This window comes from Numenius arquata, chromosome 5, assembly GCF_964106895.1.
Source record: "Numenius arquata chromosome 5, bNumArq3.hap1.1, whole genome shotgun sequence".
NCBI classification, from domain to species: Eukaryota; Metazoa; Chordata; class Aves; order Charadriiformes; family Scolopacidae; genus Numenius; species Numenius arquata.
This window is the reverse complement of record NC_133580.1, coordinates 13,256,566-13,282,994: the sequence shown is the minus strand read 5'-3', so window position 1 is coordinate 13,282,994 and position 26,429 is coordinate 13,256,566. Positions and strand designations below refer to the sequence as shown.

The 26,429-nt window shown below is 39.4% G+C and overlaps 1 protein-coding gene and 1 non-coding gene across 2 annotated transcripts in view; one reads left to right on the top strand and one right to left on the bottom strand.

Annotated features, from left to right (window-relative positions):
• Nucleotides 1–940: 940 nt before the first annotated feature.
• Nucleotides 941–1,027, bottom strand: TRNASTOP-UCA (transfer RNA opal suppressor (anticodon UCA)). The gene has a single exon. It is a non-coding gene; the product is annotated as a tRNA-Sec (tRNA).
• Nucleotides 1,028–15,405: 14,378 nt separating this feature from the next.
• AMMECR1 (AMMECR nuclear protein 1) overlaps nt 15,406–26,429 on the top strand; it is a 104,189-nt gene continuing 93,165 nt past the window's right edge. The window contains exon 1 of the mRNA XM_074147218.1: nt 15,406–15,577. Coding sequence (XP_074003319.1) covers nt 15,406–15,577 — 172 coding nt within the window. The remainder of the gene's footprint in view (nt 15,578–26,429) is intronic.

The window sequence follows — 26,429 nt, the reverse complement described above, 5'->3', positions numbered from 1 at the left end:
ACTGGCCAAGGCTGAGCCCATCAACAATGGTGGTAGCCTCTCTGGGATATCGTAGTTAAGAAGGGAGGAAAAAACTGCTGTGCAACAGCAGCTGGGAGAGAGGAGTGAGAATGTGTGAGAGGAACAACTCTGCAGACACCGAGGTCAGTGAAGAAGGAGGGGGAGGATGTGCTCCAGGCACTGGAGTGGAGATTCCCCTGCAGCCCATGATGATGACCATGGTGAGGCAGGCTGTCCCCCTGCAGCCCATGGAGGTCCATGGTGGAGCAGAGATCCACCTGCAGCCCATAGAGGACCTGATGTCAGAGCAGGGGAATATGCCTGAAGGAGACTGTGACCCCATGGAGAGCCTGCACTGGAGCAGGCTCCTGGCAGGACTTGTGACCCCATGCTGGAGCAGTCCATTCCTAAAGGACTGCACCCTGTGGAAGGGACCCACACTGAAGCAGTTCATGAAGAACTGCAGCCTGTATGAAGGACCCACTTTGGAGAAGTTTGTGGAGGACTGTCTCCCGTGGGAGGGACCCATGCTGGAACATGGGAAGAGAGTGAGAAGGAAGGAGTGGCAGAGACAATGTGTGAGGAACTGACCACAACCCCCATTCGCTGTCCCTCTGCACTGCTCTGGAGGAGGTGGAGAAATCAGGGGTGAAGTTGAGCCCAGGAAAAATGGGAGAGTGAGGGGAAGCTGTGTTTAAGATTTGGGTTTATTTCTCATTGCCCTTCTCTGATTTGATTGGCAATGCATTAAATTAATTCCCCCAACTTGAGTCTGTTGTGCGCATGACAGTAATTGCTGAGTGATCTCCCTGTCCTTATCCCAGCCCACGAGCCTTTCATCGTATTTTTCTCCCCCTGTCCCGTTGAGGAGGGGAGTGATAGAGCAGCTTGATAGGCACCTGGCACCCAGCTAAGGTTAACCCACCACAGTGCTTTTTGGCACCTAAAAGGGGGAAATGGACCACTCTGTCATTAGACAGCTACAGGTTTGAACCTTCTACCCCAGACCACTGAGGGTCCTCTGGGCCCTGCAGCCCTCTCTGCTACCAAAACCTTGCCATGCAAACCCCATACAATTGTAGAGCCAAACAGGAATGTCTCAGAGGAATAGGCACTCAGCTGTGACAAAGCTCATCACTTTTTCCCCATTGAAAAATCATGGTGGGAATTCAACACTGAAAGGACAAGATGCTAGTAGAGCTGAAAAATCTCTGGTCTTCCATACATTTTCACGGTTGAGTGTACAAATGTGCACAGGGTGAATGTGCACAAGGACAATCAGTCAAAAAAAAAAAAAAGTTGTAGGGGGAAATCTTGTATGAGATCCACACAATGTCTAGATAAAACTGCCTTATTTCTAAAGCCATATTGGAGTCCCTGACAGGAGTAACCCTAGTATACATACACAGAGACAGCATGATCTTCAGATGAGAGATGAGAGCAGTCCAGAGTCTTGGATTCTGCTTAAATGCCACCAGTGATTCACTGCCAAAGGACAGATCACTGCTGACCTGGTTCAGCGGGAAGCCACTCACGCACTGAAGCTGGCTGGGCAAGCTAGATGCCAAAGCAACAACATGGGATATGAATTAGAGGGGCAAGAGGGAAAATAACTAGTAATAACTCTAATACTAGCTTTTTTCATTTTTCAGCTCTAATAAAGTGCCTATATCCATATGTAGGCACACTAATGAGGGGTCTGCTTTCCAGAACAATTGAGTCTCCAGCAGTTTCTGTGGAAGAATTTTCCAGCATTTTCTGTGGAAACTGCTATATAAAAATCAGGCTTCTTACAAGGGACTAAATATGCATTTGAATAGCTAAAGCTAGGCCACTCTTCTTAACAATGACATCTTGATATTTTGGTTTACATATCATAACGGCTGGGGATGGTGCAAGCCTGATCAGCAAACTGAAGTGGGATTACAACATGCAGCCAGTATTAATGGTCTAAATAAAAGCCAAGGTTGGTAACCTTTTATGTGGAGACTGTGCAGACTGAATATTAAAGGAGAAAAACTCCAGAAAAATCTGAGAGGTTTTCTTTACTGCAGCCAGTTAGGGAGACAGAAGCAGAGGAAAATAGACTTTCTAAGAATGAAAAAAAAGGGGGAAGGAAAACAGTAGGTTAAACATTCCTTTGATAGACTGATAGGATGAAATAATTCAGGAAGACAACATTTTTAAATTCCTGACAAACACTTGGACCTGTTAGTTTGAAAATTTTGTCCTGTGTCCTCATAACTGATGCAAGGCAAAGATTATTCCCCCAGAAGGCTGTAAGGTATAAACCCCAGGCCAGGACATCAAATGGTTTCACTCTCTAACATCTTCCTTTAGGGACAGATTCAAAGAAATAAAAGACACTCACAAAGATGCTTTACAATGATTGGAGTGACAGTTTGGCAAAGGAAGATAATGAGACTCCCCCCCCCAATGTTTACATTAAGCAATAGAAGCATCATGGATCTATTGTTTTATCACAGCTTTCAAGGCAAATTCTATACACAGTTATCACAGGGTAAATCTGGATTAAGGGTGTGGATTTCATGGATTTGGAACTCCTGACAATTATTGTTTCTGAGATTAACATTGAGAAGAAATCAACCTTCAGGTTGAGTGGAAACCAACCCTCCATAACAGTAAATGAATCTGGAAATACTGATCACCTACATAGTCCTTATCTGGACCACTGCTTAATGAAGGTTATGATTCACCTTCTGTTTCATTTGTGGATATGTACCACATTTCCTTCATTCCCCGAACATCCATCCCAGTGATGGCTGCTGTGCACAGAAAAGTAACTAGTAAAGGATTTAATATATTGCAGCTTCTTCAATTCAACCTAACAGCAGGAAATAGCCATTTTGTGCATCAGTGCTTCAGGGACCAATTGCCAGCACCTGATACAACACTGGTAGACCGTAGCAGCAGTGCAGAAATTACTGGCATAGAGTGAATAATTTGTGAGTGAACTGAACTACCCTCAAATGAAATCTTTTTACCCCAATCTTCAGCTATAAAATAATGTGCTGCAGCCATTTCCTAACATCCGTATTATGCTGCAGCTACTTTTTCATGTATCTTCTTTTTTACAAAGCACAATGAACTGGGGAGTGATGGGAAGGTCAGATTGGTTTGGGAAAAGTCCAAAAGCTCTTTCTGCAGCACAGTTATTAGGAGGACTGTGAGAAGGCCCAGTGGCAATGATATATAGATAAACATCTGCATTCCTTACATACCACAATCATTTTTGCTTCAAGTAGAACTTCAGACTTCCAATGCTAAGCAGATTGTCTATGTCTCAATTAGACACCCAATTCTCTCTCCCCATTTGGCATCAGGTATCCATATGATAATTTGCTTTTGCATTATGAAGAGCCATGACTGACTCGGTGATCCTTTCTTCAGATTTGTCAAAGCTCTCTTGCACTCTGAGCAAACACTTAGTTCCCTAACAATACTTGCTGACTCTTTAGTCAAAAAGTATTCCACTACCTTAGAGTTGCATTGCAGATCCTCAACTATTTTATGCACTGCCTACTTAAAAAATAAATAAAGATTGAATTACATTCCTGAGCCCAGGATCCTCTTGCAATATACAAATGTAAGTATTTAATTTGGCTTTCCCTGTTTATGTTAGTTTGTTTTAGTTGCTGTGTCTTACTCAACCACAAGAATTCAGCATAATTGGACTTATTCAGTACTGTGTGTCTTTGGTTGCTTTTTGCTTCCCAGAAGTAAAAAAAAAAAAAAAAAAATTTAAAAGAAGGTCTAAAAGTGTTTTTTGTTCTTTAGTTGTGAAACTAAAAACTAGACAAACAATCAAAAGAAATTTCATACCGAGAGCCTGCAAATAAAGGCATAGAGTTAAAAAATGAACTGATTGTAGCATTGGTGAAAGGAAGCAGATTGCCAGCATGTAGTGACTGAAGTCTGCTGCTCACCCCCTGCAGAAACATGTTGGAGATTAGGACTGTGTAGTACACCCTCCAGAAGTCTCTTGCCAGCTTAAGTCAGTTTATGGCAGGTACAGGGGAGAAGAGGAAGAAACCACACAACGGATGGTGATAGGGTGACCTTCCCTGGGAAAGTTTATTCTAGCCTGTGAGAACTGGGAGGTACCAGAAACCTGTTTCAGCTCCCAGTGTAGGGAATGGAAAGACTGTTGTTGGCTGTAGAAGGAGCTGCTGCAGGTCACAGGAGAGGCTCAGGTGGGTGTCTCAGCAGCACAGCGCCTCATACCCAAGCAGCAGGACCGACAATACCAGTCCCCATGGCTCCTTCCCTGAGACTATCCATAGTGAGTGTCAGTAGATTCTAATTCTGGTGGGGTTTGCTGGTTGGTTGCAAAAAGCTAGCAAATGAAAGCCTGAGCTAAAGCCCTACTTGTTTTACAATGGTGTGTGATAAGGTTTCATATGCTCAGTCACAAGGAACACCATCCTGAGAGGCCAGAACCTGGCACCTGGTCTGAAGAGTGGTGCTCTCTGGTTGTAAGCATTTATTGCATGGAGCTTCTTGCAGAGTTAGACAGACGGGTGATTTAGGCAGGCTGCCCTCAGTGTCTTGGGAGGTGGTGACCATACACAAACGCAAGTCCTTCAATTTAGCAGCTCGAGCAAATAAACTGTCAAAGGTTCAACACCTACTGAACTTTTTTTTACTTTCTACCCATCCCATCATTTCATTAAATACAAATTAATTCCTTAATTTAGCTTTTTCAAAACAAAGAGTTTTCAATTTACAGGCTGCATTTTTATTAGCAGACATTACTGACAAAACACAAGGGGCCAGCAGGAGCATATTTGTTGCTGGTATAAGCCAGTTGAGCCCATTTTTTTCTAACAGTACTACGCTATTTTACACTTCTTTAGAAACTGACCCTGTTTTTGTGAATTAATTTAGAAGGGTTAAATATTTCTTTTTTATCCGAGTGAAAGAAATTTGCATCGGCATCAATATCTACTATGTCTAAGTAATGACAGTCCTCACATTCAGATTGGATCTTGTATCTCGGCTCTCCTCTGACATATTTCTCCTTTCTGCACCCAGGAGCAAGAAGCAGGTTCATGGGGGAATGAGAGCAACCAGGTAGGATGAGGGACCATCTTTGACTCTGCAGGAAAGGAATCCTACTTGAACTAAAGGATTCCTTTCTCTAAAGGAAATGGGGAATTCTGCAGGCCACTGAGCAGCAGAGGAATTTAAAGAAATAACCCTAGCCTCACAGATCTTGAAGGGCATCAGTAGAGCTTAAAAGTCGTAGGGACAGCATCTGGGACAATATGGAAGAAACTTTGTGACTTATGTTACTTTTGCTATCTCCCCTTAGACAGGCTGAGAGAGCTGGGGTCGTTCAGCCTGGAGAAGAGAAGGCTCCGGGGAGACCTCATAGCAGCCTTCCAATATCCGAAGGGAGCCTACAGGAGAGATGGGGAGGGACTCTTTGTCAGGAGATGTAGTGACAGGACAAGGGGTAATGGTTTTAAATTGGAAGAGGGGAGATTTAGATTAGATATTAGGAGGAAATTCTTTATCGTGAGGGTGGTGAGGGACTGGAACAGGTTGCCCAAGGAGGTTGTGGATGCCCCATCCCTGGAGGTGTTTAAGGCCAGGCTGGATGGGGCTTTGAGCAACCTGCTCTAGTGGAGGTGTCCCTGCCCACGGCAGGGGGGTTGGAACCAGGTGATCTTTAAGGTCCCTTCCAACTCTAACCATTCTGTGATTCACACCAGTATACGAGTATATAAAGTTCCCCTAAAAAGACATTGAGTTTTCTCCTATGAAATGTGGTTTGTCTAGCAAAATAAACTCTGCATCAGCAATCTCTCACATCTAGTTCCACATGGAGCACGCCAACAGCTTTTCAGTGCAAAGTGCACGGTCAGGGTCGGGGCTGGAATGTGAAGTTCAGCCCTTCCCAGACCCAGGGAGCGTGCCTGAGAGCAAGCCTCACTGAGCAAAATCTAGGGCGGCCCTGTAGATAGATGCTTTTGGCTATTTCTATGAAATGTGTTAAATGTGCACTAACTGAAATAAAACTCCAAAAGAGGCTGAAAGCAGCAGTACCCAGAGCAAATATAGTCAAATATTCAGAAGTAGCTCACAATTTGGAGACGTTCTTAGTTTTTAGATGCCTGATAAAGATGGCCCACCCAGAATCCCCAAATCAATCAACACCTTTTGAAAGACTGATCTTCTTATGCTGACTTCTATGCCACAAAAACCTCAATAATTTTACCGAAACTGCAGGAATTTCAGGTCTTTACATTTTAGAATTGTTTATAATTGAAAATTGGGTTGTACAAGTATTTGAAATGAAAGATTATTTAAAGTATTGTTCTAGTGCTTGGTTGTTTATGAGCACTGTGAACAAAACTGATTCTATACTCAGTTTTAAAATGCATGTACAGCATGCATTGTACCAGCAAAATAAGAAATGGCCAAAGAGGAGCAACATAAAGTAGAGGCACACCCTCCTGTGCCTCTATGCAAAGCAACACCCCTAAGTAAGAAACAAATAATTCATCAAAATTTCATACCTTACCGTTGTCTGTTTCAGGGGCCGATACATAAATATTTTACAGATGCCACTACTGGGAAAGCAGTAAAATTAATTAATTGTACACAATTTTCATGTAGTAAATAAAATAAATTGGGAAACTATTCCTCAAATCTCATAATCTCTTTACTTACATTAGCTGTTGCAAGAAGAAAAGTGACCAAGGCAACTGTTTCTTAAGCATTTATGATGAGCCAAAAAACCCCAGGGGAAATATAGACACATGAATGTTAACATGACAGAGACAGCAATCAAAGTAGAAATAGCTTTCTTAATTAAACCCTGATTATAAAACTCAGAAACCACTGATATCCTTGAGAAGTACCACATTTAAATTCAGAGTAATTAGATGCTTAAAGACCTTAAGATGTCATACTCCCATTGTTTAGACAATGCTGCCCTCTAGCAACTGAAAACTAGCACACAAGAGTCACGAAGGTTTTTCTCAGAACACAGGTTGTCTTTTCCTTTCAAAAAGTATTTGCTGTTTGCCACACCTGTGCTTCAAACTCCATTTTAAAACTTTTATTTGGTAAATTTTCTGTACTGGTTGCATTTCTCCTGGCTAAAGAGAAACAACAAAATTGGCTACTTATTTGCAATGGTGAAAGTTAAACATATTTGGAGACAGCCGCTGCTTTATAAAGACATATCTACCTGACTAATCTTTGCTCCATTAGACTACCTGATTCCCTTATGTATTATCAGGGAATCTGGCTCCAGCCTTTTGCTTACTCAGTGCAAAGTCCACTATAAGAAAAATAGTCTGGTGCCAGTGAACTCGCAGTGGCTCTACACGCTTCCAAAGACCTAGGTAATAGCTTGTCATCTTTTCTAGCACTACATGTACAGTGCACATTCCAGTTCAGGGTTGGAACTACAAAACCCAACCACACTAGACCACACTCATGGGGTCTGACAGATCCCACACGTTCCCCCCATAACTTGCAATCACTCTCTCCTGATAAAATACATATTCATTGAAATTAAAATTAAATCAATTTTTAAGGGCAGTTATAAAACAAATAGTTATAATTTCATTTCTTTTTTTGGCCTGGTAAAACACGTTAAAGTTCCCAAGCTCCGTGTTGATATTCAAGCCTAAGCTAGCAAGGCATGGAACTACACGTTCATCTCTGAAGTACCCTGAAGTCAGTATGAGTTAAAGACAGACTTACAGACTTTTCTGAATGCCTGCCCTGAACAGAAGTTAAGATTCTGATCTTTAATTGAGTTGAAAGCCACTGAAAAGGGGTTTCATTTAGAAAATCTTGTTCTAGTTAAAACAAACCCAAACTGGCTCCAGACCTAAACTGGAGAGAAACATAATTAAATATTCTGATTAAATGGCTTCCATGATTACAAAAAATAAATAAACACAAGTTTTCTGTTAAAAAAAACCAAAGCCATCTTAGCGAAAGCACTAGAAATGCTGACAAAACAAGGTGAGCTGGCAGCCACTGGGCTAAGGGAGGCTCTTCAGCTACCAAACTGTTCTTTGAAATGATGCAGAATTGGAAAGTCACAGCACAGTAAAAGGTCAGGCATCAATAGAAACATACTTCAGAAGGCAAAGAAATTTGTATTTTACAGAGTATACTCCCTAAGGACTAAAGGACTAAAGATCACTGCTGTCATGCAAATTCAGTTGAGTTGAGGAAGTACTGAGAGGAGGATATCAGTAAGATTCTTTTGACTCTCTGCTTCTCTCCCTGACATTATCCCAAGCTTAATTAGACTCCCAGAGGCTATAGCACCCATAGGCTGGGTGATTCAAGATGGCCTGCATGTCCTTCTTACCCTCTTTCTTTTCAATGCCTTTTGTAGACAGCCCAAGTGGAGGGGGTATGACTACTAGGCATAGCACATTTGCACTAGAAAATCTCATCTGCATATTTAAAGGGGCTTTTGTATTGCCCAACTAGGACAGCAAACTTGATCACTAAATATCAAGCATTAAATAAACATATGAGAGGCAAAGGCATGGTAATGTATCTGCCTTAGGGACGCCAAGGTACTGAAATTTCATTTAACAGTAAACTGCTACTTTGCATATGCTGAGAACTTCATATTAAACTCAAAGCATTTCCACCAACCTTTTCCTCATAAATTTAAACCTTGGGAGGGTTTATAAGTGATGCTACTGAAAAGAATGGTGCAGTAGTGGAAAAACATGTTACATGGAACAAATCAGTAGATTAAAACCTCCACCTCTATTTGTCCAAACAAATATTCTTTTCCATTAACTATAACACAGGAATCCTGTATCACAGTCTTTGAAGCTGATTATGTGGAACTGCTTTTACATATTATTTTTGGGTTCCTCTTTTTAACTAACCAATGGGACATTCTTAAAATACCAGCAAATTATTTCCCTTGCTTAATACTAGTAACAACAGTTTTTGAAACGTTCAGCTTCTTGTCCACACCAAGTTTGCTGAAAGGACAGAATTAGATCCACTAGGGATTCATACTGGATACTTTTTCAGTGTGTTATAATCAATAATTGTCAAATAACACATTTAAATCTTGGGTGGGATTCTACAGGCCTTTTGGACACTACCAAATTTCCTCAGTTTCAAAATGCACCACAAATCAGCTATAGATTGAAAAAAAAGCACACGCATGGGCTCCAGTCTGGATCCTGACATATTCTTCCTGTGCAGCTCTTGACAAGTTATTTAACTTCTCTACTCCATTTCTGCTTTATTATAAAATTGTTACTCTACCTCAAAGGACTACTGTGATACTGTTTTGCTATGCATACTTTCCCAGGATATTTAGATAGTCTGACTGCAGGCAGCAGAGATATAAAAAGTATGTTTAAACAAGAGGAACCTCTAAGCCATCTTAGAACAGAATCACTGCACTGGAGACAGTCAACATATCAGACAAAATGACACTGATGGGCTTCAGGCTGTAGCTGACTTTTAATGGAATCTTTCCTGATCTCTACACTTGAGAGTAAAATCAAGTCCAAGAAAAAAGCCCTCTTTTCACAGAAGCACATGCATTTAGAAACTGGGCAAATGACAACTATGAGACAAAGTATCTTTCCTTTTCATCACTGTGAAGCTCATCTCAAGAAAGGATATACCAATTACCTAACTCAACTTATACACTGATCTGAAACATGTAAGTTTAGAAAGAATTATTTGGATTTACAGCTGTACAACGGAGCAGAACTAGGACCGTTTTGCTCACTATTTTCCCTAACATTCAGAATAAAACTTTTGCTAATGGAGTTGTTAGTATCCAGGAGTCAGTTGCTTTGGAGTATTCTGATTTATACTACTGTATATATAAAACTGGGCAAATGGAATGCTTCAAAGCATGGGAATAATTGTGGGTTTGGTGTTTGTTAATACCAATTTCTGACTATATTCTCTCACTTTGCTAAGGCAAACCTGCAATGCTCAGGCCAAGCAGATGCAGAATGTATCAAATTAGTACCTTAGGGCAAGGAATACAATAAGATGTTTCATTATAAACTCAAGGAAGCAAACTATATCCTTAACATACTCTGCTCCCAGACATTGCTGAGGCAATTGATAATTCTTTATGTCTCATGTGAGGATCACCAGAGAAAATGTCTGGAACAAGTCATTAATCAAACAAAGCATAGCACAGAGTTAGAATTTTGAAATGGTGCCAAAAGCAGTTGTGGAAATTTGCAATGACAACTGATGAGAAATGCAGCGCCTAGAGGGAGGGAAGCGTTGTGGCTTTCCTCTGGTTTTGCTTTTTTTATTCTATTTTTCATTGATTGTAACAGAATCCTTATAGGGATCTCACAAAATCTTCCAGTCAGTCCTCTGTAGAGAAGCAAAACAATTTTACAAACAGTTTCTATTATACTGGCACCTTTCCTGTAGTTATACAGGATAAGCGTTATCCATCCCAACAGTAGGTGTCCAAGCAAAGAAGAAAACCAAAATACAGGACAACAGTGTGGCTCTGGAATAGAGTAGGGTTGGATAAGCCACAATCAGAATCCATTCGGCAAGTGAGGTGGGGATTAAAAGTAGGTTTTAAACACAAAGGAGAAAGTCCCAGACAGTAGGGCAGAAAGGCAAAAAATAGAAGAGAAAAAGTGAGTAAAGATCTTCTGGTAGGTAACAGCAAGTGTCTGTGCCTAAGTAGCCTTAGCTGGACTGGGAGAAATACATTGTAGCAAGCCCATGTAAATCAGTTGTCAGGTACAAGAAGGGGCATTACTTTTCAGGTTCCTGTCCTAAAACAAAGTATTTTGCACATTTTTGCACACTGCCTAGATAAACAGTGCTATCTACGGATCACTGTACTGAAACAAGGAAAAAGACAGTTGCAGTAACCAAGGCCATAAACCTGAGGTTGTCCTATCCTATCAAACCTGGACCCTTACTGTTGAAACACTTCAGCTAGACACAGTCTTCAAGGCACTAATGCTTATTCTTATGATATGCCCTGGGACACTAGTGATGCCTTTAAGGACATAACAGAAAGCAAAAAAAATATCCACATTAAAAATAACGCACACTCTGAGAATCACTGGCATTCCAACCAGAAGTTTATTTAGCACATAACGCTTAGCAACAGGTTATTCCAAGATAGGGTGGACCTTAAGTTTAGGCTTTTAGACTGGCATTTTCCAAACTACTGTGTTGAATTGTCACTTAATATCAAAAAAGATCTAGGAACGTATTACATGAAAGGCATCAGAGAAAGTTGATTTGATACCTTAAATGAAAAGGGGAAAACCTTTTAAATGCCCTAAGGAACTCTCGATTGTTTTTATTCAATAGATCCAGTTTAACCCCACATTGTTAAGCCTTGGTAAAAATATTTTGGTGTTGATTTAGTGATAACATAGTAAAAACCATGAAAATTGGTCTGAATGCTGATATTTTTCAATTCTAAGTTAGGAAAAAGACTAAAATAAAATTTCAGCAAATGAAATCTTGAGATTTATTCATTTTGCTTCTTCATTCCTATTACACAACTTTCCACATTATTTCAAAAGAAAAATACATCACGTCAGACAGTTAAATTCACCTTGTCAGTGAAGAAGTTGGATTATGCCTATAACAGTTTAGAACACATTATGTTCCTTACTCAGTACCTTAGCTGCTTTAACAAAGGATTAGTGAAACTCCATGTATTCAACACAACTACTAAAATTTCACAAGGTACCGAATAACAGAAGATAGCTTCCTTTGTGGGTACTACCTAGGTGTCTGAACTGAGCATTATACTTCTAGCATTTCATGAAAGCACAATATATTGTTTTATTCTCAAGGCCATTAAGCTTTTCATCATTAACAGACACTTTCAGCAGATTTTCTCCAAGTTTACTACTTTAATTAGGACCTCATCTAGCACCCTGAATCAAAAGAAGTTTTCCTATTGATTTCAATGGGACCAGGATTTGGTCAGTGTTCCCTCATGTTATTAAAACAAGGATTTTCTCCAACCTATTAGCCAAGGTATCATATTAATTTAATGATTAGCTTGTTTTGACTTCAGAAAGCTCTCATATGAGTTTTGGTGATTTTTTTAACTGCAAGTTACTTCAGGTAAGTTTATCCTTAAAGTTTTCATACTGCAGTGTAACATACTGTGCTCTTTCTATTCCCACTGATCTTACCAGGGCTGGCATCTGAGGCTTTTTTTCAAATCATGGTCATAGTTTTGGATAAAGCAAAATGTAATTTTTGTACCAACTCTAGCATTGTCATAAAAAGATAGTTATCTGTCAATCCACCGGAAATCTTCCTACTTCAGTGATTTACACGTGGCAGACATAATTTTGAAGTTCATGCGCCAAAGTGCTCCCTGAACAAGAGTCTGTCTAATAGGAAAAACAATTGGTGACATCCTGCCCCAGTGAAGTGTGTAAAATATTCACCTGCTTTACCCAGTTTATTTTGCTCAACGGGTTTCTGTAACAGAGTCCTCATTTACAGCCACACTAGTCCAGTAACTGGATTGCACCGGTAGAAACAGAACTTTGTTTCTCCAGATCAACCAACACTTACAGGCAAGGACTCTAAAACATTACTGGATGCTGAAATCCAAATTCTGGTGTGCATACAGACATAACCACAGCAGATTTAGTGACCACGCAAGACTGTATAGGCTCACAGCTGAGTCAGTCCTGGTGGGATAGCACTAGCTTTGGGTACTTCTCCCCTTCTTTCCAGGGAAATCAAAGACTCAAGCCAGCACTTTGCTTACACTAAGCACTCGGGTGCTCAGGCAAAACTCAAGTCATACGACATTAAAGAAATGACTGAATTGAAGAAAAGAAGAACAAGATCATTCAAATGTTTAGCTCTTGAGAGTGTGTTAAATAATTCAGAGGTATCATGATATAAAGCATCATACTTAGTCGAAGATGTACTTTCTCCATACATCTATTTGATAGGCATCATAAGTGTTAGTGTTTCACTATAAGAACGATGAATGTATGCTAATGTCTTTGTTTCCATGCCAAACCACCCATCTGTTCTCTGCTCAGAATTCTGTCATGCTCTTTTCATTTTTGCCCTATGTTATATTTAAGTTAAAAAAGAACCAAAAATATGCATTATCTCATATATATAATTTATGATCTAGACTCGCAGTACTAATGAAATTCAACAAAGAGAGAATGTAACAAAGGGAGAATGGTTCAGAATACTAAGTTTCCAATTGTTCGAGATGAAGCACTGCTTTATTGTGTTGCATGAGCAACCTCTTCATAACAAGGAGAGACAAAAAGGGTGTTTGAATTAATGACCTCATTTGTGGGGAAAAAAATCTCATTTTTTAATGCATAGTTCATTTGCTAACACACAGACACTAGCCTCTAACGGCAGTCTTATGCTGATATATCACTAGCAGTGTACCATACATGATGAATTACCCTCTAGCTGTCATTATTACTGGCTTTAGGTTTTATTAACTTACAAAAAAGGTGCCTACAAAGTCTTTTGCATTATCACTTGCTGCTTGAAAGACAGGAACAGACGTTTGCATTAGGAGTTTTTAGGAGAGTAGTAATCAGACTTCTTGAGCTCACGATGAAATTTATGAGATAAGATGTACCAACGCTAGGTATGTGTAGCTGCTTACTGCCTTTTGTCTGAGAGGGAATGCTTCAACATGAGTCATAATTATTTAGGCCATAATTTCTAATATTCTACATTTCAGAAATGAAATTACTTCAGAAAGTGCCTGCTGGTGTATAAATACAAATAGAATTACCACCTTACTCCAGGGATTGTCTACTCTTCTAGCTCCTAGAGCAACATTTATGATCAGAACAGCTAGACCAATAGATATACCAAAAGACCTGATAACGGGCCTTTTTCTCCAAAGCACCTACAAAAGGGAAGGCCATAGCTAGGCATTCTCAGCTGCCCTTGTACATGTGCAACTTAAATGCCTGTTTATTTTCATAGGACAAATGCTTAACACCTTAGCCCCACAGAACATCACTGTGAGTGTGAAGCTACAGCAACTATATATATATTAAATATATTCACATACACACAGCATCTTCAAGATAAAATGCTCAGATACTCTTAAAGTATAGCTTCATTGCATAAAGTGGACAGTCATATCAGAATGATTAAGCGATCACACACCACTGTGGTTGAAGCACATTAAACATTTTGTTCTCCCTATGATGCCATTATCATTTGGCACATCTTAAAAAACTGATGTTAAAACAAAAGCACATTCTGAAGTAAGGGCAATATTCAGCTCTTTTCTCACATGCACAATTGCTTTTCAAAGCAGCAGCTTCTCATAATCCAGTCCCATGTGGCTTAAATCTAACCCAGTTATAGTACTGAAGCTTTTTCCTTTTTCAGCATCGGTACAAAGAAAACTGGGGAGTAGCTCCTAGTCCATGCTCTGGCAGCTTTAATACTATCCTAAATAGGTTACTGAGGATTACTTTTGGCACTACTTGGGAAACTTAACTGGTGTCAAGCCAATGTACCCAACTTTGTGCCAACTGCTTCTTGTTCTCTTCTAAATCAGGGAAGTAACATAAAAAACTGCCAGGAAGCAAGCTGATGACTGGGGCTAAAGTATGCTACACTCTAGTGATCCGTGTACGAGCAAGCAATCCATAAGGGACACTTATAGACCAGAACAACCTGGAGTAGTCCTTAAGTTACTGTCACTTGTTTTGGGCACAGTATAGAGACACTAGCGCCTCCTCCAAGGCTGTGCCAAATACCCTGGCAATTCTTGGTATTTTGTCCATAAATCAGTGTTTGCAGAAAATTTCCTGAAGTGTTACATTATACTTCCTTCCTCCAAACTTGAAATCCTTTTCACTTTGTGGGACCACAAAGTGATTAAAGGGGTATTTAGCATACACCCTACACAAGACTGACCTTTCCAGAAGTTAGAAATGTGCAGTTTCCAAGATCTCTGCAAAACATCAGCTTGCCTGACTGCTTTGAAGTTTAGGAAATAGGGCACTGCTATAAAATGTTGTCACTACATCATAAATATTACAGTTGAAAAGAACTTTTTTTGGTCATATTTCCTCTTCCATCTGCTATTGCAAAACTTTCTGCCATGTTGAACTCTTAAGGGTTAACCAGCATTAGGTGGAGGAGGGGGAAATCAGAGGTCAGCTCATGTTCTGATACCAGTGAACTCACAAGTTACTCCTTAAGCATGTGGTTTCATCCTAGGTTCTTCCTGCCAGCAATTTCTCACTTTAATCATACACCCACAGCAACCCAGATCTTTAAATTCAGCAATTCTTTCTCAGGTTTCAGCAAGTCATTGGCAGCCTGAGCTATTTTTGGGATATTTTCTCTACTGCAGATGCAGCTCAGGAAAACGCAGGGAGCATGCTAAAGACCTGCAGCTATTTGCCTTGTACAATTTGCTCATTTCTCTTTATTTCTCTGTTTTCCTGCACTGATCACTTAAAGGACAATCTCTCTTGCAAACAAAATCCCCGGAGCCTGATTAGAGGGACTGAAGGCTCCCAGACACGGATTGCCTGCCAGCCACAGCACGGTAAGGACATGGACACTTTTGGCTAGCCTTGCATTGCAGCTTTTTAAGCTTTGCTGAACGTTTATTTGTGTCCATCGCTTCCAAATCAACACTGCTGGCATGGCAGGCAGTCTCCAGCTCCTGGTCTCCATTTTCATTCCCTAAAATCCTCAGCACTTGTAAGTAACACATTTATACTCACCGTCTCTTTGTGTGTTCTAGAAATCAATGAGTGACACTGATTTTGATCAGTTCCAGGGGTTGGGTTTTTTTCCTTACATTTTAGCATCTTTTGGACATCTGTAATTTGTAATCTTGATTGAAACTGTGGATATTTCTATTGCCTTATCTTCCCTATTTTAGGTATATTGTTAGTTTTATTATTTAGCTCAGCAAATTATTCAAATCAGGGAATGGGTTTTTGTACGGTAGATGGAAACATTATAAAAAAGAGCTGCTACTGCTGATTTACAGTTATATGCATAGCTTTCTTGTCTTGTGTACCGGCTCTGCTATAACACCTTTAAGCTGCCACACAGCAGTGCGCTAACACTACAAAGACATATACAGCATAAAACCAATGCAGCAGACCGAGCTGTACTAAAAATGAATAGGTTTTATCCTGCAGCTCTTTTTATATATGCTCATAGAAATGCACCAAGTAAGCTCTGCACAAATGGTGCAGATTCCAATGTTATAGGACATACTATTTTATTGAAATACTTGTAAAAATAGTTTAACATCCTCAGGGACATTTTACTTACACATACTAGTGCAGGAAGATGAACACAGTTCACGTTTAATGAACGTACGAACCAAATTTTGGGAATCTCTGGTGGCAGAAACTGGAAAAGGGATTCTTTTAGTCCTTTCCTGTACTTCAGGCTTTTTAGAAAAACTGGAATTATTTTATGCTTTATCCTTTCACGTTCAGTAATATGATGACTGCAAACAGAGAATTCCCCTGAGGGGCTTAATGTACATCATCCAAATAAATATCTGTCTGCAACTCAGTATTTGTTGTCCTATTAAGAGAGGTTTCAGGAAGCCCGACTTTGCGCTAGAGGTAGGGAGGCCCTCAGATAGACCCAGCCATCAAAAGCTACCTGTGTCTGCTGCCAGAACAGACAAAAGCATACTGTACAATTGTAGCCCATAATATTTCCTATCAAAATGCTTAGACATTACAGTCTGCACCAGAAACAAAGTTAGAATAGCCTTTGAAACAGTATTTTGGGAACTTATTCAAACCTCACCTTTCACCTCTTCAGTATGGGAGAATTTTTTGTTCATTTTCTAGCTTGCAAATGTTTCCTGAGTGATTTATAAAACCAACAGGAGGGATGGGGCAAATGCTGTATGTGCACATGAGTGAACTGAAGGTCTTTAAGGCTTAATTATCACTATGGCAAAAGTTCCAATGTTGGTATGTAAAGAATTTTTTTTAAAAAGCCATCCAGATTATAATGACTTACAACTCGGACCACTAGAAGCAAGAAGTCAAAACTTAAACTGGTATCAATAGATTTAGGATCAGGCTCTGCTCTACTCTGAAAGTAGAATTTTTGCTTCTGAAAGCAGTATTTTTGCTTCTAAAAGCCTCTCATCAATTTTGAGACAATTTCTATGGTACTATGTTGCTTCTGAACATAAGACTGATCTCTGAGCCTGGCTCTCTGCTCCCACTAGTGAATTTCTGCCTCAATTTCACCGAAGTCACTAATACTAAATTAGCTCAATGAGAAATATGAATCAGTTCTTTAGTCCTTAGCTCCATTTTATACTCAGTCCCCAATGTTAGCACTCAGCTTGCTGGAATCTTGAGACTCGACACATTTCCCAGAGACTGTGGGAAGAAAGGTATTATTATAGCTGGATGCGTTTTGCTAAAAATTAGCAAAGCATTTGATTGTTTACTGTTAACAGAGGAACTGGCATGTCATTAGACAAGTTACAAGGCATGCATGTAAATCTAGATCCCGTATTTCGCCCTCTCGAAAAAAAAAGTTACTCTCAGCACAAACAAGAGTCGATTGAAGGAAGTTCTACCGACAGGACAGGTCTGTGCAGAATTGAATGTTTTGGGAATTCAGTGAGATAAAACTCACTACAGTGACATATCTGTACAGATAAGCATTCAAGCAGTGATTGTTTGGGCTCATTTTAGAAAATGTCATACTAAATTGTGCCATTGATACATACTATAATTTGAAAGACAATCCATGTTATTTCACAATATGTGCAGAAAGGAAATAATCTGAATAATGAAAAAGCAGATGCCATCTAGGATATATTAGCTTTTTATTTTTAAAACAAACTGTTGCATACAGGAGCTCTCTGGAAGTTGAAAACCCCATCTTCATTAAAGAAGGAATATAGACCATGGGGATTAGCAACTCTCCAGACATTCCCAACTGAGGATACACTCATGCTATGTTAATAAACTTCTTTTTTTGTGTGTGTGCATATACATTAAATCAGCCCCACCGAGATACTAAAGATTGACTGACTCTATAAATGTAGTCATTTATAATTCAGTAGCAGCTAGGATGCCAGGCACCCCATAACTCATACTTGATGGTCCTTGCCTAGAGACAAGTATATATGAAGGGCTAATGGATATCAATAAGGGCAATGGCTAAACTGGAACCCGGGCTGACTTACAGTAGAAGTTGTTCTAGAGTCAGAACATGAGTCAAAAACACAGTTATTCCTTCACTTGAACAATCACAGAAGCGGGTCCCTCCAATTTTAGTGACATCCTCAGACACACACTAAAGTTACAATAAGTAAGTTATTGTGTGTGAACACAGCCATGGTAATTGGCCAGTTATATTCTCTTCATTTGCCTTTTTGGTTTTTTTTTTTTAAGTTTACTGTTTTCAATTTTACCTTAAAATTCAGTTAAAAAAAAGGTTTAATTGGTCCTGCACTACTCTCTAAATGGCTAGACTAAAAACGCCTATAGTCTCAATGGCTCCATTGACATGCAGTAACTTACTATGCTGCAACAACCTGATCAGATGGCTGAGCTCTTCATTAAAATTGAAGGAACAGTTATTTTTCCTGGCTGTCACTTTGCACCAGACTAATTCTATTAAATCCAGTTGAGGGACTGTGTTGAAAGAGGAATCATCAACAAAAAGTGAATAGTACAAGAATTACTCAAGGACTGGGTCTGAATTTTAATAGTCTCATAGAGCTGGGCTCTGCAACAAAAACCTGACAAATTTTGCTGACAATATGTTGGGAGGCAGCATCAATTTAGAGAAGGAATATCACAGAGTAACAGAAATGAGAGGAAATGTAGTAGAAATGTAAGGCTCACCAGGGGCAGGAATAAACAAATGAGAGAGCAGCCTAGAGTGGCAAGCTGCAGACATGTATGACGAGGCTTGGCCAGTCTGAGTAGCTCAGCTTTGTCTTCTCTACCTGCTGACCCCTGGCAGCACCAGCAGTCCTCAGCCTTCTCCCAGGTGGCAGCAGAAGCATGAAGATGCTCTGCAGCCCATTTCTCTCTGATCCTCCAACCTCCATTTCTTCTCATATCACCCCACAGCAGGAGTAGGCCTTGGCCTGCTTCTGGCTCTCACCTCAACCTCTGCCTCTGCCTCTGCTAACAGTTAGAGAAGCACAGGGAGGTAGTAAGGGCTATCTGGGACAGATGAGAGAGGGACTACAGGGCCTGGACAGCAGGGTGGGAGTGACACAGGAATGGAGATGTAACAGGACATCCTGGGAGGTGTGCAGGAAGAGACAGGCAGACAGGTAAAGTGCAGCTGTTTCCCCCCAACTCTTCCCAATGTGATACAGCTGAGAAAAAGACAAATCCATTTTACAATATCCCACTAAAGATAATGACACTAGAGACAGTATAGCACTGATGGCATCCTATAAGTATGGGTGAGCCCATGTTTGGAATATTATATTGTTCTTGTCATTCACAATACAGGAAGATCAATATGTATCATAACAATGAGCCAGGAATATTAGTGTTATTGGTAAAGATATCATCAGGGAAATTAATTATTTAAGATGTACTACAGTGTTGGCCCAAGAACAAACACATATAAATCAAGCATAGCAACTAGAATTAGAAGAATGCCCTGAAGCAGTGAGACGGGAGCAAGAATCCTAACTATCTTTGTTTTAAGACAGAGCATGATCAATTACCAAAAGCACTGTATCTTTTTGCAAGTTGCTGCAACTACAATCGGTCCAGGACTGTTTTCTAGGTCACTGTGATACATGTCAATCTAAGTGAGATAAGAATCAGTTCCTGGATGAAATGCATGGATGAATGGATAGGTGCTATAATTTTCTTTAGCAGAGGTTGCTCCTTTTGACATCACTTGGATCTCTGTACAGAGACTAAGATAACATCAATGCAATAACATCAGCCCCTTTAAGACACACAAATGAAACTAGCACTTTGAGCTAGTAAAGAATGAATGGAGCAAACTTGGTTCTTGTTGATATTCTGAAGAATCCAGGAAATCTGTTGTGAAGCTGCACAGATTAGGGTATCTTGAATGTATTTAAAGTGAAAACAAGTACCAAAAAAGTTATTTTCATGTTAAGATTTTTCCTCTTTCGCTCAAAAACCAAGTTGACCTCATAGTCCAACAGGCCGCCCTCACTGTAGAGGGAGGGGAAGACTGAGAGTGTGAGACCCTTATTGCCTCTTTCCCCAAAAGAAAATGAAATTGAATGCCACATGGATGAGAGACAGGGACTATAGTATAGAGCTAAACTAATTTGTCTGCTTGACACCAAAGCAACTCAAGCATCAAGTCTAAAATTTTTGTCAAAAACATGTCAGAGTATCATAACTCAGTTTCTATGTAGATTCTACAACTGCCATACAGATTACAGTATGTTTGACTTGTATACTTTGGAGGTCTTTTCACTGGCTGCGGTATCAATAAAGAGAAGGCTCTAAGTAGCCTTCAACAGAAATCAGCATTTCTGTTGTGATTAACCTTTAGAAATGGATGGCTATTCCTTTCAAATTAATTTTTGAAAGATATTCGTGCAAAATTTATGACTGAAATTCCATCCCTAATGGCAACAGTCACTGCAAATTCCACAATATTCAAATATTTAAATAATCTTGAGATCATAGTGCAGTGAGCTCTCATCAAAAGTTGAATCACTTAATAATTTTCCTTAAACTAGTTGGGAAAAAAAACCTTTGTCATTAACGTTTCATGAATTTCAGTGATAATGCTTTGTAGTCTGCAAGACAGATCGAAATAATCCCTGATATCATCCTTTGGTTTTTTAGACATTGGCTCCAGTTCAACACAGCTGCAATAGCCTCCTTAACCTTCCCCATCAAATCTGTCAAACTTTCTTCAATCAGCTCTAATCTTCTTGATTCTTGATTGACTTTGGTTTAACTACACATAACGATCAGTCCAGCAATCATAAGAAGGAGAACCATTAGCAAAGGCATCTAAAAATGGTATTCATTCTTGAAAGTCCAAGCCCAAGTTACTAAGGCAAGTCACTGACAGATACGAATGACATACAGCAGATCCTAACTCTGACTTCTCCTCATTATGCAGTATCACTTCCTCTGCCACCTTCTGTTAGTAACTAAAGTCACTAACTTTAAAGCTAGATAAAGTATCCAGACTCCAATAATATAATAGATCAATGCAGCAATAGTCTACTAAATGCAAATACTCCTTTTAATAAGGATAACAAATGCAGGCAAAATTTGGCTGTCGTTAACACTGTCTCTCATTTATGCTGTGACTATGTCTTTCTTGATGCCAGACACATTATTCAGCTGTCAGTCCTCAAAAGCTGAAGGTATAAAAGGGTTGAAATGAATCATTTTTCTGTTTGCAAAGGAAAAACAAAAGGCCTCAGCTGGGAAAGAGGAAAGAGATTATTACCACTAAGTATGAGAAGGCCTTCAGATAAGATATTGATCTAGTCATATTTATGCCTAATAATTAGTTGGATGGAAACAAATGATATTTCAGCCTTGCAGAGCATGCTGACATCACACAGCCCCCAAATTTAGTTCTTTCATGTAGTTTGTCTGTGCTGGTGTTATTAATAGGCACACTAAAATGGGAACTTCACCCTGGCTCAGCTTTGACTCACTGAATGGCCTTGGGCATCACATAACCTCTGTCTCCAGTTCTCTATCTGCATAATGCATTTGTCTAGTGACTTTATAGAGGCATGGGGCAAATAAATGAGCCACTTCACAGAATTTTTAGATTGCAATACACTGGCTTCCGTTATAATCCCTCTGCATTTTTATAATACATTTCCTGTTTCAACAGAAGGAAGAACTATTTAAAACTTCCAAATTAAGTCTCCTAGGAGTAGTACCTTGAAGTAATAGAACAGAACCATAGCCACATAACAAAGCTTGTAGTTTCACAGCCCAAAATATCTTTATTCAGTGAAGTTTTTAAAAAAGCTCTTCACTGTTAATTTCTCACCTTGCAAAGAAATAACAAATTGTGGTTAGTAAAATCTGCACTGCAAAGTATGGTCTGGACATACCAGATGGAAGAATCTGTCAATAAATCTCCGTTATTAAACTGCCAGGGAAAAGAGCAATATTATTTTGAAATCCTAACTGGCTCTGGATACAGGACAGTCATATTCATTTAACTGCACGAGAAAACATAAATCCTCAGTGTAGCTGAGATTATTTTCCCAAAGGTAATTGAGTTAGTTACATGCTTAGTTAATTTTTTTCCTGTTGTCCATTGAAACTATTCAGTTTTTCTAGCCTCCTCTAGATTATAACTTGTCTGCTCCAAGTCTGACCCTTTCTGTCTTAAAGACAGATAAAACCCCCTCCTGTCAAGGAAGCCCCTGAGACGACTTTTAAGACATTGACATGCAATACTCAAATGTTTATTTATTTATAAGAGCAGCCTAAAGTAGATGCAAAAATAAACTATAGAGTCATCTGACATTAGTTTAAAATGCAAAGATGGACAAAGCAAGCACATTAATTATCAAAAGTTGAATAGTTCAACACTGGTTATTGCATCAGTGAATGCCAGAAGATAATCTCCATGCTGCAGCTTTACAAAGTCCAGACATTAGGCTAACTACTGACGCCTCATTCACAGGATCACAGAATCACAGAATGATATGGGGTCGGAAGGGACCTCTGGAGATCATCTAGTCCAACCCCCCCTGCCAAAGCAGGTCCACCTAGAGCACATTGCACAGGAACGCATCCAGGGGGGTTTTTGAATGTCTCCAGAGATGGAGATGCCACCACCTCTCCGGGCAGCCTGTTCCAGGGCTCTGCCACCCTTCACAGGAAAGAAGTTCCTCCTCATGTTTAGATGGAACTTCCTATGTTCAGGTTTGTGCCCGTTACCTCTTGTCCTGTCACTGGGCACCACCGAAAAAAGACTGACCCCATTCTCTTGACACCCACCCTTCAAGGATTTATAGGTGTTGATCAGATCCCCCTTCAGTCTTCTCTTCTTCAGGCTTAAAAGACTCAAGTCCCTCAGCCCTTCCTTATAAGAGAGATGTTCTAGTCCCCTAATCATCTTTGTATCCCTTTGCTGTACCCTCTCCAGCAGTGACCCAATACAAGTGATTGAATCTTTCAAGGTGCTGTCCTTTGGATGCTCACTTATCCATTGTTTTCTAATTTCTTCTTATGATTTGATTTACTCTTTGCTTGGATTAGGGTCTAGATCAAAAACGAACAGACAGTTATGTAAAGGAATATTTATAATCCTGGGATACATGAGACATATGATAAACAGGGTTGCCCTAACTAACTGAGCAGTGAATTGTTCCCCAAAGTTAGGCCCTCTCAGCTATGCTAACCAGGAGCACGGATCTCCAGATAGCACAACTCCCAGAGAATGGTAAATGTAGTTCCATTTCTAATTATATCACTACAGAACAGGGATAAAAAAGAATGTATTACCCAAATATGGCTGCATGTAGATATGTATAAATGCATAACAGTGTTGGAAGTGCCCTGTCCACTCCACAAGAAAAAAAATATTCAGAGCTCCAATCTATATCACAGCTTGTGTCCTCATGGAACTTGGCAACAGGACAGGGAATGAAAACTCTAAAGCTGATCTAATCACTAATAGTGACATGATTATCATGACATAACTGCAAATTTATGATATATCTAGTCTGACAATGCTATTTTAGGATGATAGTTCAAATGAGGATGCAAAAAACCCAAGGTCTAATTCATTCCAAGTGTAAACTGGCAGTATTCCTATTGACTTCAACGGGAGATTTACTTGTTCACCCCAGTTCTAATTTTGGGTCAGCATCTTTCCAATATTTAGGATTGAGTTGCACCAGCCTAAAAACTATTGACTCTTAAATCCAAAGCAAGCATCTCCAGGGAGCTGGGGAAAGGCATATTTTCATGTAAGTATCTGCATTTAGACAGAAGATTTAGATTTACTGTTATTGGAGTAACTTACCCATATAAAGAAAAAAGTTCTTAAATAAATAAAATTAAAAAGCCTCAGAAGCCAGGTAGCAAGAGTCAGTCTAAAATATCTATATGACTCTCTTATATCCAGATAACTGGAAACCAAGACTCGAAAGTTGCTTAATGGCTGAGCAAAATGAAGTCTAACATACAATATGATTGCAATAGTTCTGAAAGTCAGATGGAAAAAGGTACAAATCCTTAGCAAAAACACAATGAAAATAATGAGAAATTTGGGTACATAGAGCCCCCCCACCATGATCCTGACTGGTAGACAGGTCTACCGCAGAGGAAACCTGCAGTCATGTTAAGCTGATGAAAGAACAGAAGGCATCCCTGAAATAGAGAATAATGAGGAAGAAAGAACAGGCAGAGCCTTAGGTAAATGTAATCTGTTTGGGTTGTGTAAGCTACAATAACAAATTCAAATCTTAAATCAGAGTGAAATGTTTCTACTTTTTTGTTTTGCAGGAAACAGGATTTTATTTTCATTGTGATGCAACCAAACGAGTGTCAAAACAGCAAAATTTCCTGAGGAAGGGAAATTTTGAGTTACGCTATGTGAAATACTTTAGTCATGTAAGTGTATGAATTGCAGTAAAACACAAAAGATACTCCACCCTACTGCAACCCAAACTGTAACAGCAATGAGGCTAGAGGACCAGTAGGAGCCCACAGCCAAACCAAATTATTGTAAAAGAAAGTTCTTGATCCTGGAGAAAATACTTCACCATAGGTTGGGCTATGTTTATAATTGCTGTGATTATAAAGTATATATTTAGATACTTCGCTGTATTATCTGAGGGTTTTTGCCACATAGTAGGTCTATGAAGGGAAAAATGAAGAGAGAATTGAGGCAGCCAAGTGGTCCATTACATCTTCTCAGAAGACAAAACTGTGAAACATTAATGATTAGTTCAATAAGCAAAAACACTGATTTTAGAGCTTAGCTATAAATAATTTTTTTAATGTGGTTACTGATTTACTATTTAATGATGGTTGGTTAAAAGATGCGGTTGCTGAAGATCTGCATCCATTACCATTAAAGGATAAGTGCCTAGAACTTGTGGATAGGTGCTGTTTATTGACTTTGATATATTGCATAAATATTGTGGCCATATGTCAATTACTCAGGTCAGGGTGTGCTACTCAAAACTCTCTACAAATATCGAACAAGTGAAATACCTGAGTCAGTATTGTGTATATTAAAAAATAAAAAGAAACACAACTTTTATAAAAGCACAAGGCTTGTACAGTAGTTTCTGAACTGCTAGCTTACTTTCAATAACAGTCTCCTAAATTTTCATCCACTGTAACAATTGCTTCGCATAAAAAAAAGAAATCGACTGGGCTCCATCGCCTAAACGGCACTGCAAGTTTCTGCCACTAGAGTGTGTCAAGGCATACGTGAGGACTAAACCTCTTCATACTCTGTATCGTTGAATTCAAACTACTACCTTAGCATTGGACAAAGACAAGCAGCTTGAATGTACCATTTTTCTGATTTCCTGCTTGACTACTAGAACTTGTCTTAAAGGTTATACGACTGAGAAAAGGTCTCACACCATTACTCTGCTTATGCTGGGCATAGGGTTTTCATACAAATACTGAACAACACAGGCATCCAGAAACAGTCCAGTCCATTTTAAGATCCATTACCCTGTGCCTGTGTTTTCATAGCTCAATGTCAATGAAATATCCCTTCCAGGCTAAGACTCTTACTTTGATGCAATACAATAACCCTGTTATTTTGTATTGAAAAGTCAGCACATCCAGTCAATGTATGTATCTCTGTCCCTCCCTGCTTCTCTCTCTGCTGGATGCGTGCAGTTGAACAGTCGCAGTAAAATTTTAGGGGAAAAAACCCACATACCTATGCAAAAACTGAAAATCTGCTGTTGTGCTCAGAATGGAGATGTTCTGCTGTATTTAAGAAATCATTTTGAAGAGAAACTATAAAAGCCCCTCTCTTTGATAGTAAAAAAAAAAAAAAAAAATCAGAACAGTTAAAATTAGAAGTGCGTAGGCATAAAGCATTGCCAGTATCAAACAGAATATGTTGAAATGTACACATTTGGAAATGCTAAAAATCAGGTTCTGCCTCCATACTTTACTGAATCAAGTTTTAGTCCCTTCTCCATCTGTAAAACTGCACTGACAGTGCTCCCTTCCTCTCTTTTTGCTCATTTTTGTCTCTTCAGATTGCAAACTCTTATTAGCTGTTTTGATTACAGAGGCTAGCTCTTAGTAATAGTTTTTCACTGTGTCACCCTCTTGCTGAAGATTTTAGCTACCCTATTAACTTTTCTTTATAACACATTTTGAAAAGCAAAACAAAACAAACCAAAGAATTTTAAAAAACCCAACACCCAAACAACTACCATATGAAAGATAGGAATCCTA